This window comes from Rhinoraja longicauda, chromosome 32, assembly GCF_053455715.1.
Source record: "Rhinoraja longicauda isolate Sanriku21f chromosome 32, sRhiLon1.1, whole genome shotgun sequence".
Taxonomy (NCBI): Eukaryota; Metazoa; Chordata; class Chondrichthyes; order Rajiformes; family Arhynchobatidae; genus Rhinoraja; species Rhinoraja longicauda.
Genome location: NC_135984.1, coordinates 4,397,719 through 4,411,317, shown reverse-complemented (window position 1 = coordinate 4,411,317; position 13,599 = coordinate 4,397,719). Strand labels below are relative to the sequence as shown.

Below are 13,599 nucleotides of genomic sequence, written 5' to 3'. Positions count from 1 at the left end.
GATTATTAAGGGGTTGGACACGTTAGAGGCAGGAAACATGTTCCCAATGTTGGGGGAGTCCAGAACCAGGGGCCACAGTTTAAGAATAAGGGGTAGGCCATTTAGAACAGAGATGAGGAAAAACTTTTTTAGTCAGAGAGTTGTGAATCTGTGGAATTCTCTGCCTCAGAGGGCAGTGGAGGCCAATTCTCTGAATACATTCAAGAGAGAGCTAGGTAGAGCTCTTAAGGATAGCGGAGTCAGGGGGTATGGGGAGAAGGCAGGAACGGGGTACTGATTGAGAATGATCAGCCATGATCACATTGAATGGCGGTGCTGGCTCGAAGGGCCGAATGGCCTACTCCTGCACCTATTGTCTATTGGCCACACTCGCATTTCACTCCTGCATTGGGAAGGTGGTGCAGGAGCCTGAAAACTAATGTCCAGGTTCAGGGACAGCTTCTTCCCAACTCATCAGGCTATTGAACACAACCTCCAACTAAACTCTGCACCACCTTGGTTGCACTCGGGTCTTCACGCTATGTTTGGTTCTTGGCACAATGTTGGCTCTTTTGTTTATTCAGCATTTTTTTAAATGTTTATTATATCATCTGTTGGGTGCCATGTTTACATAGCTGTTGTGCTGCTGCAAGAAAAAAAAATCATGGTTCTGCTTCAGTACATAAGACAATCAAACATTCTTGACTTTTGAAAATCAAGGTAATGTTTGCCGCACTAAAATGGCAGAGTTGCAAAGGTAATTGTGTCAATTGTGGATGGTACAAAGATAGGTGGAGGGGCAGGTTTAGTTTAGTTTAGTGATACAGCAAGGAAGCAGGCCCATGCGGCCCACCGGGTCCGCGCCGACCAGCGATCCCCGCACATTAACGCTATCTTACACCCACTAGGGACAAATCACACATCCACCAAGCCAATTAACCTACAAACCTGTACGTCTTTGGAGTGTGGGAGGAAACCGAAGATCTCGGAGAAAACCCACACGCAGGTCACGGGGAGAACGTACAAACCCCGTACAGACAGCACCCGTAGTCAGGATTGAACCCGGGTCTCCGGTGCTGCATTTGCTGTAAGGCAGCAACTCTACCGCTGCGCCACCGTGCCGCCCTAGAGTACTAAGGAAGCAGGGAGTCTGCAGAAGGACAGCGTGAGGGGGTAAAGAAGTGGCGGATGGAATACAGCGTAGCAACGTTTACAGTCATGCAGTTTGGGAGAAGGAATAAAGGCGTCGACTATTTTCTAAATGATTCACAAATAGAAGGAAACTTAATGTGCTGAATGGCCGAAATCTACTCTGAAAGTTTATAATTTTAACAAGTGCTGAAGAATAAAGACAGACACAAAACTGCAGATTTTGCAATCCTGGATTGAGTGAATAGAGTTAATGACCTGGATAGAGTGGATGTGGAGAGGATGTTTCCTCTAGTGTGATAGTCAAGGACCAGAGGCCACAGCCTCAGAATAAAAGGTCGTACCTTTAGAAAGGTGACCTTTCTAGGAAGGAATTTCTTTTGTTAGGGGGTGGTTAATCTGTGGAATTCATTGCCACAGACTGTTGTGGAGGCCAAGTAAATGGATGTTTTTATATCATATCATATCATATACATACAGCCGGAAACAGGCCTTTTCGGCCCACCAAGTCCGTGCCGCCCAGCGATCCCCGTACACTAACACTATCCTACACCCACTAGGGACAATTTTTACATTTACCCAGCCAATTAACCTACATACCTGTACGTCTTTGGAGTGTGGGAGGAAACCGAAGATCTCGGAGGAAACCCACGCAGGTCACGGGGAGAACGTACAAACTCCTTACAGTGCAGCACCCGTAGTCAGGATCGAACCTGAGTCTCCGGCGCTGCATTCGCTGTAAAGCAGCAACTCTACCGCTGCGCTACCGTGCCGCCCTAAGGCAGAGATTGACAGATTCCTGATTAGTCAGGGCGTCAAGGGTTATGGGGAGAAGGCAGGAGAATGGGGTTGTGAGGGAAAGATAGATCTGCCATCATTGAGGACCGAACGACCGAATTCTGCTCCTGGAACCTATGAGCAAAAGTGCTGGAGGAACTCTGCAAACACATAACTCTTCTGTGGAGAGAAGGAAATGACGACATTTCTGACTGGGAACTCCTTTGGAATAATGAAGCTCAGGTAATGTTGCAGAAACCACAAACCACAATGGTGAAAATTTCCATGAGCTCTTACCAGTAATAATATTCCCTGAATCGATCGCCAGGTACAATCAATGGATTAGGCACGTAAATTTGGGAATGCAGCTCTGGGTGGAACTGTACATCCTGTTTAATCTGAAAGGGCAGACATCATGAAGTTTGGAGAAAATGACATTTGTTTAAATCCAACATGAAACCTTACAATCATGTTGTGATGGTACGACCCTATGGTACAAGTATCGCCCCAATTAAGCCCAAGCTAACAAAACAGAAGGAGTAAAGATAGGACTCATGAACCTGCGCCAACTTCAATACGATCATCGTTGCTTCTGTGCCAAGGGTCTTCACCCTATCAGATCTCTCTCAATTGTTTATGTCTAAACATCAATTTCAGCCTTCAATATATTCAGATGATTTGTGGAAGAACTTTCTTGCTATTGAGGGCGTGCAGCGTAGGTTCACCAGGTTAATTCACGGGATGGCGGGACTGTCATATGTTGAAAGAGTGGAGCGACTGGGCTTGTATACACTGGAATTTAGAAGGATGAGACGGGATCTTAAAAGAAACATATAAAATTATTAAGGGGTTGGACACGTTAGATGCAGGAAACATGTTCAGGAAACATGTTCCCGATGTTGGGGGAGTCCAGAACCAGGGGCCACAGTTTACGAAACAAGGGGTAGGCCATTTAGAACGGAGATGAGGAAATACCTTTTCACACAGAGAGTTGTGAATCTGTGGAATTCTCTGCCTCACAAAGCAGTGGAGGCCAATTCACTGGATGCATTCAAAAGCGAGCTAGATAGAGCTCTTAGGGCTAGCGGAATCAAGGGATATGGGAAGAAGGCAGGAACAGGGTTCTGATTGGGAATGATCAGCCATGATCACATTGAATGGTGGTGCTGGCTCAAAGGGCCGAATGGCCTACCTCTGCACCTAGTGTCCATGTATCTGTGCATCTGTGTATGATTGAACTTATTCAACTCTCTGGAGGAAGAGAAGTCCTCCACAAGGAGGCAAGGAGAGAAATTTCTCCTCATCCAAGTCCAAATAGCAAACCTCTCATCTTAATACCAGCTCCAGAGTGGAGCCTCTCAGCACCCACAAACCTTTTCAGAATCCTGTGCGTTTTAATAAGATTCCTTCTCATTCTTCTAAAATACAGCTTGATGAGATTCAAGTCAAGTCAACTTTATTTGTCACATACATATACAAGATGTGCAGTGAAATGAAAGTGCCAACGCCTGCGGATTGTGCTAAACTACAAAACAGAATAGATTTTTATTTATTTTTAATCACAAAAAATAAATTAATACAGTAAATTAAATAAGTCCCTGGTGATATGAGAGTCCTGATGGCCTGTGGGAAGAAACTCCGTCTCATCCTGTTTTCACAGCGTGACAGCGGAGGCATTTGCCTGACCGTAGCAGCTGGAACAGTCCGTTGCTGGGGTGGTCGGGGTCCCCCATAATGTTGCTGGCTCTGGATCTGCACCTCCTGATGTATAGGCCCTGCAGGGGGGCGAGTGTAGTTCCCATAGTGCGTTCAGCCGAACGCACTACTCTCCGCAGAGCCTTCCTGTCCTGGGCAGAGCTGTTCCTAAACCAGATTGTGATGTTGCCGGACAAGATGCTTTCTACAGCCCCAGAGTAGAAGCACTGAAGGATCCTCAGAGAGACTCTGAATTTCCTCAGCTGTCTAAGGTGGTAAAGGCGCTGCCTTGCCTTACCCACCAGTGCGGCAATGTGTGTTGTCCATGTCAGATCCTCTGTGATGTGGAGTAAGTTCATTTACTCATTCTCTCCCAACAGAAGCACTCCTTCATACCAGTAAGCAAGTCACAATCATTTTTCTGGTTTTGCTGGATCCTTGTCAGTTTTAAAACTATGCTCAATTACTATTTAGGTTGAGACTATGATTCATCCAGGTGAATGTTTCAAATGATGTAATTCAATGTTATGACTGGATTGTCTTGTGCAATATACTTGATTGCTGTCCAGAAGTGTAATGTACACAGACCATACAATGCCATGATGTCAAAACACCAGTGTCCAAAGGAACTGGAGTCAGGGATGGGGTGGATCATTGATTTCTAAATTTCTGGATAAAAATGCAAGAGGATGCAATTCAGAATTCATGCCTTATAGTGGCCGTGTAATCTTCCTCTTGCTGGAGGAACTCAACAGGTCAGGCAACAAATTGAGGGAAATGGACAGATGAGATTTCGAGTAGGAAGAAACTGCAGATAAACACAAAATGCTGGAGTAACTCAGCGGGACAGGCAGCATCTCTGGATAGAAGGAATGGGTGACGTTTCCGGTCGAGACCCTTCTTCTCGAGAGCCAGTCTGAAGAAGGGTCTCGACCCGAAACATCACCCACTCTTTTCCAGAGATGCTGCCTGTCCTGCTGAGTTACTCCAGCATTTTGTGTCTATCTTCGGTGTAAGCCAGCATCTGCATTTCCTTCCTACACCAGTAACTGCAGATGCTGGCTTACACCGAACGTAGACCCAAAATGTTGGAGTAACTCAGCAGGACAGGCAGCATCTCTGGAGACTGAAGGGTCTCGACCCGAAACGTCACCTATTCCTTTTCTCCAAAGTTGATGCCTAACCCGCTGAATTATCCAGTTTTTTGTGTCTGTCTTGGATGGCATTGAGTCAGGCACCTTCTTAAGACTTGAATATGCCTGGGAGCTACTGGGGCTGAATACTTCTTGAAGTTGCAACTACAGGATCACATTTTCAGATATCATCTCCCTCACCTTTTGTAATCTGTTCAGAGAGAAATCAGTGACCAGTGTAAACATACAATGCCACATGTACCTTTCTCCCGAGAGATTTCCAGAGCGCGTGTAATTCTTCAGCCCAAAGTCGCAGATCCGGATTCGAAATCCTCTGGAGGATTTGCGGCCTACAAGAGTGAAGTTTTAATTAAACTGGGACTTGTGCTCCACATTTATAACCAGGACTTCACGCACTGCTCATGCTGATTACCAGTCTTCACTTCCTACCACCCTAAATTGTTTCTCTTTTTCATCTATTTATTTCGATTCCACAAATTAGTTCTGGTGGTTCATCTTCTCAATGCTTTCCTTCCAGTATTTTGTATCTCTCGATTTTATTAGTGTCCAATCTAGTTGCAAGCCTAACCTTAAATATCTATAAGTCTCCATAAATGCCTCTGAACTGTACCACAAATTGCTTAAAAAATAAAGTTAACTGTAAATGTAGTGAAATTTCCCAACCATTTTAAAGACTTTGATAGCTCGTCAGTCACATGAGGGATACTGGGTTTATTAATCGAAATCAAGGAAATACATTTTAAAGGAACCCCTGAGAGAAGAATTTTAATGTGGGGGAACAGAGATGCACATGACAACAACCAAAAAGGTACAGCCAGCAATTGCGGGTTCATTAAATTTGAGTACGCACCAAGCAGGGTACAGGAGTGATTAAAGATAGGGAAAAATAAGTCACATAAAAGTTCTGCAACTAATGAGAATTTTATAATCCAGTGCCAATGTTGACCAGTGAGCTCCAGATTACAAACATATCGGATTCTTTAAATTTCATATGTAAGAGGAGATTTAGGCCATTCGGCCCATCTAGTTTACTCCACCATTCAATCATGGCTGATCTATCTTTCCCTCTCAATCCCTTTCTCCTGCCTTCTCCCAGTAACCCCTGGCGCCCGCAGTACTGCGTTTTATTCTTGCATTTCTTTTGCATCATATCTACTCCATTTACAACAATGAGCCAGACTTATTGCAGGCAAATATAACGCTAACATAACAAAATGCTGGAGTAACTCAGCAGGTCAGGCAGCATCTCGGGAGAGAAGGAATGGGTGACGTTTCGGGTCGAGACCCTTCTTCAGACTGAAGAAGGGTCTCGACCCGAAACGTCACCCATTCCTTCTCTCCCGAGATGCTGCCTGACCTGCTGAGTTACTCCAGCATTTTGTGAATAAATCGATTTGTACCAGCATCTGCAGTTATTTTCTTATACGCTAACATAACAAGTCTGGGTGCAAGTCCATGTGCCAACTCTCTTCAGTAACTTATCAGTGTACCTTTGTACTCTAGAGTACACAGTTACAAGTTATTATGCTTCATTGACATTTTATGCAGCCGATTTCATAATCAGACTTCGAGTGCATACGCACATGATTTTTATTTATACTGTGCCTTATTGGAATTAAGGAAAAGATATTTTGAAGTTTTATGTTATTCTGGCGGATGGAAAATTGAGCAAGCAGAGGTGAATGCCATTTTGCAGCCATAAGGATCCCATGGACAATGAGAACTTGTGAATTTGTTTTTCGTCACAGGATTTTTGCTTTTCTTCGGATGTCTGTCAGTTTATTTTGTTTAGAGATATGGAGCAGAAACAGCCCCATCAGCCCATCGAGTCCACGCCGATCAGCGATCACTCCATACACTAAATCTATCCTACACCACTAAGGACAATTTGGAGGTACGTCTTTGGAGTGTAACTGGAGGAAACTGGAGCACCCGAGGAAAAAAACACGCAGTCACAAGGAGAACGTACAAACTCCGTACAAACAGCACCCATTGTCAGGATCGAACCCGGATCTTGAAATAGGCTCTTTAGCCCTATTGTCTGCTTTGTCATTGATCAAGATCTTTTAGCTCAGCTGTAAGACTGAGCTGGGAAGACAAGAGGTAACGCACTACTTTTGTACCTACTTGTCACTCCAGTCATCTGGTGTCCATGCCTCAAACTCCTGTCCAGGAGCTTCGAAGTATTCTTGGACAAAATTGTACAGTTGCTGCTTTGTTAGCTTTCCGGCAGATGAGGAAGTGGTGAGGTTTTGGAAAGCTTCCCAAACGACATCTTAACATTTTCAATAGGGGAGGGAAAAAAAAAATCCAAAATTACATTCAAATTTGAAAAAAACTTTAGATCTGTGGGTCTGCCTTGTGTGAGGCAGCAGGGCATAAAATGCAAGTTATCTTTATCAACGAAGCCTAAAGAAGGGTCTCGACCTGAAACATCACCCATTCCTTCTCTCCAGAGATGCTGCCTGTCCCGGTGATTTACTCCAGCATTGTGTATCATCAATCAGCATTATGTATAATTGCACGGTAGAGTTTAGGAATACGGCATGGAAACAGGCCCTTCAACCCATCAAGTCCACGTCAACCATCGATTACTCGTACACAAGTTCTATGCTATCCCAGTTTTGTATCCGACGCACATGGGTATTTTTATAGCGGAGGTGGACGGATTCTTGTTCAGTACGGGTGTCAACGGGTATGGGGAGAAGGCAGGAGAATGGGGTTGAGAGGGAAAAATAGATCAGCCATGATTGAATGGCAGAATAGAATCAATGCGTTAAATAAACTACATCTGCTCCTATGTCTTATGAAATGTTCTTAGAATCACTTATTAAGAATGGTCACTTAGGGATGGTTTAAATGCGTGCAAAGCAAGACTTTGAGGAAACAATTTATATTGTTTCAGCAATGAACGTCATGATATTGGAAGATGGCTGGCTATGCCAGTCAACAGGGGCAGAGTGCCAAATATTAGCCTTAAACCGTTTATTGCGACAATTTCCTGCACAAATCCTTTGTAACTGCATACAAATTCTTGCTCGGAAATGGTAAATGTTTCATCAGTCACAGATTGAAGCCTGCAGCAAGCCGAATCCCAAGGAGCTTGCAATTAGCTCCAAAACTACACAAGCACAAATCCTCAGATCTGGGAAAACAAGAGAAACAAAACCCTCAAAGTTTCCAAAGTAAAGCAAAAATATCTTTGGATATTTTTCTTCAGATAATTACCTCTCGGAATGTTGAGTTAAATAGCCCATGAGATCATTTTGCAACAAAAAGACTTCAGCCCACCCTCCAATCTGTGAACAAAAATTACAACAGCTCAAAGCACTGCTAATGACGACAAAGGAAACAGTAAAAGTGGGTCCAGGAGGTATGTTTCACTGATGAAATTTAATGGTCACGTCAGGTATTTATTTATCAATTTGCTGGAAAAGTGGAAAAGCTGAATTTTTGTAAAGTATGTAATGTGGAGGGCAAAATGTTAGCCTTACTCATGTAAAAAGAGTATAAAAGTAAAGATAGACACAAAGTGCTAGAGTAACTCAGTGGGTCAGGCAGCATCCCTGGAGAAGATGGATGGTGACGTTTTGGGATGGGACCCTTCTTCAGTCTCAAGGTCCCCATCCAAAATGTCACCTATCCATGTTCGCCAGAGATCCTGCCTTTCCCGCCAAGTTACTCCAGCACTTTGTGTCTATCTTTGGTATAAACCAGCATCAGCAGTTTTGTTTCTGTATAAAAGATTTTTTTTTTTAAACATAATGTTTTTTGAGAAATCATATCAGGCATATGACTTGCAATTGTACTGCTATTATCCAGGAAATTAAATTGCGTTAGAGATGGCATAAGAAAGACTGGCTACGTGGGTCAATTTCTATGTTGAGGGGATTATTCAATGAGGAGAAATCAAGAAGTCTAATCCTGCATTCCCTTGACAAGAAGTTAATTGAGCCAAGTTACATGCGGGCGTGCAACGTAGGTTTACCAGGTTAATTCCCGGAATGGCAGGACTGTCATATGTTGAAAGACTGGAGCGACTAGGCTTGTATACACTGGAATTTAGAAGGATGAGAGGAGATCTTATCGAAACGTATAAGATTATTAAGGGGTTGGACACGTTAGAGGCAGGAAACATGTTCCCAATGTTGGGGGAGTCCAGAACAAGGGGCCACAGTTTAAGAATAAGGGGTAGGCCATTTAGAACTGAGATGAGGAAAAACTTTTTCAGTCAGAGTTGTGAATCTGTGGAATTCTCTGCCTCAGAAGGCAGTGGAGGCCAATTCTCTGAATGCATGCAAGAGAGAGAGCTAGATAGAGCTCTTAAGAATAGCGGAGTCAGGGGGTATGGGGAGAAGGCAGGAATGGGGGGGGGGGGGGTACTGATTGAGAATGATCAGCCATGATCACATTGAATGGCGGTGCTGGCTCGAAGGGCCGAATGGCCTCCTCCTGCACCTATTGATCTGCAAGATAAATGCTTGTACATTTCATGGCGCGTCTAGAACTAGCAATTCGAAGCGCAGGATAAGTAGTAATCTATTTAAAAATTGGGTTGAAAGGTGGTTTTACCACTCAGTAAATTATATCCTTTGTAACTTGCTCGCCTGTAGACAGAGGACAAGGTGTCCTCGGTTTTTCAGATGGAGGAATCTTTAGATCTGAGAAAGGAAGCACGGGATACAGGGACAGTTTGGGAAGATTGATTTGATGAATATCAACTATACTCTTGCTCAACAGCAGAGCACTCAAGCGACCGACCGCAAAGCCTATGCCTGCAATTTCTATTGCGAGTAACTGAACACAGATATGAAAGTTGCAATTTGATGGAATCTGTACAAGCAGAATTCATTGGAAACTGGCAAAGGAAAATCTGTCATGTCAGATGACTCCTACCTGGACTCATCTTTAACTTCATATCCACAAAATACTTGTCATCGTCGAAAAGTTTAGCCATCTGCACTTGCTCCAGAAGCTCTCCAGTACAATATATACGGCTTCAGAAAAAAGATGAAATTGCAGAAATGTGCATTAATATTACAGCGCTTACTATCAAAGACGAGCATAACAACTGGAAGAGATTATAATTATATTCTGGCGAGGGTACTGTTCTGCCTGCAGAACCCAAATAGTTCATTGCCATGACTCTTGGGGTGGGCCATTTAAAATCATTTTAAAGTTTGCCCCAAAACCCATTTGCCAGTACAAGCACTAGCATCGAGATTCAGTTCAAACTACCTGCTTACAATCACTTGGCCCATATAAAAAAATTACATTATGCAAAAATAGGCTACAATTGCATTTGGACACCTGCTTTATATACTCAATTCGCAATCTGACTAGCAGTGTAGATGCACAATTAATTCATTGACGGACACTTTTCTATCTACGCTGCTCCTTCCAGAGTCCCCATACTATCTCTCCTGTCACAGACAGGACTAATTGTTCTCATGGAAAAAGCTCAAATGATATTTAACATTCATCATTTTATAGTCATTAACTCAAGTTCCTGCTCGTTGTCCATTCAAATAAGGGTTTCACCCGTTTCATTTGTTTTGAGCTTTGATGTACAGGTTTTGAGATGGTGACATTTCACACAATGCTTATTCGTGTGTAACCCACAATTGAATAACCTGGCTGCATTACTTTTGTGGTCTAAATGTCAAATCAATGTTAAAGTCCACAGAACGGCACAGTTGCTGCCTCACGGTGCCAGAGGCCCAGGTTCAATCCCGACCACTGCTGCTGGTTGCATGGAGTTTGTTCGTTCTTCCCGTGACCTGCGTGGGTTTTCTCCGGTTTCCTCCCACCTTGCAAAGACGTTCTGGTTTGTGGATTAATTGGCTTCTGTAAATTGTCCTTGGTGCACAGGATTGAACTAGTAGTGTATGGATGAAGGGCCTGTTTTCATGTTGTATCTCTAAGCTAAACTAAATTGGATGAAGCCTCAACAACATTCCTGCGACAGATATTAATTTCTCATTTTAGTTGAGTAGCATCTATGTTCAAGAGCATGGATAAATATACAAGTTCATGACTTCTGTGAACTTCAGTTGGCTCAAACTTAAATTATGGACTGTTTGCACCTGCTCTTTCTAGGAGAGCACATGTGAAAAACACCAGAGCTCAGAAGTAATTCCACCTCTAATGTTCTTTCGAAGATGTTGGCAGAAAAAAAAAATCTTCATTTAATGCCATTTAGTAAAATTCTATCAACTATCCAATTATTCAATAATACCGATGGTTGAACGTTGAGCTGACCAGGTGTTTCATGAGATCCCTTCTGAATCAGAGGCTAATTCCTACTCTCCTTTAAACTTAACAGCTCACAACCCAGAGGTGTGAATGTGGATTTCTCTCATTTCAAGTAACTCTTGCCTTCCCTCTCTCCACCCCTTCCCCACCCTAGACGTCCTGCTAGTTCCACTGATTGCATCCATATGTCCCTTTGTTATCACATCTGGGTAAGACCATCTCTGACCCCTCTCACCCTGGCCACAAACTCTTTGAAGCACTTCCTTCTGGAAGGTGATCCAGACTGTCAAAGCCACCACAGCCAGACTTAAAAACAGCTTTTTTCCCCACGAGCAGTAGCTCTACTCAACAACCAAAAGTCTGTAACCTCCTTTTGCTCTGGTATTTTATTCATTCTTCACATGTTTAAACAATGTTTTAGGTTTTATTCTTAATTGTTTACTGTATATTGTGTTGTTACTTGCGAGCAAAGCACAGAGGCAAATTCCTTGTATGTATACATACTTGGCTAATAAAATGTATTCAATTCAATTATTCAATTCAATCCTCTACAGCCAACATTGGACCATGGCGGGCTTCACCTTTCCTTGGTCATCAGTACCAGCTCTGATTTGTTCTGAACCTTTTCATACCTCTAGTTTCTCTCTCCAACTCAGTCTGAAGGGTCTCGACCCAAAACGTCACACATTCCTTTTCTCCAGAGATGCTGCCTGACCCACTGAGTTACTGTAGCATTTTGTGTCTATCTCAAATCTTAAATACAGAACTAAATTTCTTAAAGTTGAACGAAGAGGATATCTTGCAGTTTTTGCTCATTTTGCAGAGAACCTCAGTTTGACCACAATTAAATTACAATTCAGCTTGCCATGGTGACACTACAAACAAGATTTGAAAGGGTTATTCCGAGCCGTTGTACATTATATATTAAAATGACCAAGTGTGGTCTCCCTTCTATTGCGATAGCCAGTGGGTTAGGTTTTCCAAAGGCAGCCATACATGGAAACACTAATCTGTTTCTAAATGACCACTTACCAACTAAAATACACCAGATTATCAAAATACATCATGCATTAATTTGTACAGTCACTTTACAAGGTTTCCACATTACATCATTTGCAGAATATTAAATATTCAGTTCACAAATAAGCAAATGGAACACGATCAAAACATACAATTTGTTCCTTTTCATCACTTATTACATCCAAAGTGGGAACTCGATTTTCCAGTTGTTCCATTTTAAACTTGGTTGAGCTAATTGTAAAAAAGTTGAATATCAATAATAAAGAGTTAAGAATGTTAAATCTCGTCAAAAATATAGATTTCAGGGAACCTTTACAAGCATCAAAAATAGGATGGGCTCAAGGGAGCATCATTCGAACAGAAAGCTACCGAGTGAGTCAAAGGGTGTTGTTTTTGAACTGTTTTACCTTGTAATTATGTATTAATAGACTAAAATTAAAATGCATACCTGTCACAAGGAGGAAGTCCCATGGATCCATTTTTGCATGATAAAACAGTTGCCAAAAGCAAGCACCAGGACTTCACAGCCATAATTAACGAATGTTGCAAATGAAAGAGCCCAAGTTTGTTCAGCAACATTGAAAGAACACAGCAGGAAATCAAAGTACAAAGTTCCAAATAACAGGGAGGAGACAACATTCCTCTCAAAGTTCAAGGTAACATTAAAACTATCAAAATGAAACATTCCAATGAACGGCATTAAACCTCATTTAATTTTCCTGCAAAATCCTCTTTCCATTTGTGCTGAAATCTCAACATTTTTGAGAACTGCCCCAAGTTGCAGCACTGCTCCCAAGTACCATTAGGTTTACATTTAGGCTGTCCTCCCAGCCTCTATATCCCTGGCAGCAAGATGGTGAGTGTTATTACACTTCATTTTGTCTCACAGTTAAGATCCAGGCAGCCATGCTGAAGGATACACATGTAGGATGAGTTTCAGAATATATACTCCCATAGCAAAATAAATTGCTGATGCAATCTCCAGATTATTCAAATCAATCCCACAGCTAACAAAAATAAATTCATTCAAGAAACAGGAAAACAGAATAAAAAAGATGCATCTAATATTAAAAAGGGTGGTTTCAAATTATAAACTGTTTCATTTACACTACTTTGACAAATACTCCCATTAGCAGAATCCAATCAAAGTTGTCAGAAGTGCTGTGGTTCATAGCCTTGAGCAAGTACTCAAACCAGTGCTCAGGTTATTTGCTGTTCCCAACAAAGTCAAGGCTATTCTGTTTGCATTGCATTTTCATGGTTCTGAAGATTCAAAAATACCTGAAAACTTGAATGTCCAGCAGAAAAGTATTGGCACAAAATATGCAAACACCAATACTTGAAATTTACACTTTACTCCCTTTGGCAGATGTTCTACAATAAATTATGGACAAAAAAGTTTGCATGCCCCTATTGCAAGGGGAGATCCTAAAAACAATGCATTCTCTCATGCAAGGCACTCACATAATAATGCCATTAAGCTGGAAAGGAAGCAGAGAAGATTTGCAAGGATGTTCCATGTTTGAGGGCCTGAGATACAGTGAGAGGTTGGGCAGGCTGGGACTTTATT

General features: G+C 42.3%; 1 protein-coding gene across 1 annotated transcript in view; it reads right to left on the bottom strand.

The window, feature by feature from the left end:
- The window catches only part of treh (trehalase (brush-border membrane glycoprotein)), a 37,381-nt gene extending 24,689 nt beyond the window's left edge, over window positions 1-12,692 (bottom strand). Inside the window, exons 1-5 of the mRNA XM_078426908.1 lie at window positions 12,478-12,692; window positions 9,651-9,751; window positions 6,882-7,029; window positions 4,996-5,083; window positions 2,203-2,303 (exon numbers count right to left, since the gene is read on the bottom strand). Coding sequence (XP_078283034.1) covers window positions 2,203-2,303; window positions 4,996-5,083; window positions 6,882-7,029; window positions 9,651-9,751; window positions 12,478-12,668 — 629 coding nt within the window. The 5' untranslated portion in view covers window positions 12,669-12,692. The remainder of the gene's footprint in view (window positions 1-2,202; window positions 2,304-4,995; window positions 5,084-6,881; window positions 7,030-9,650; window positions 9,752-12,477) is intronic.
- Window positions 12,693-13,599: the final 907 nt, after the last annotated feature.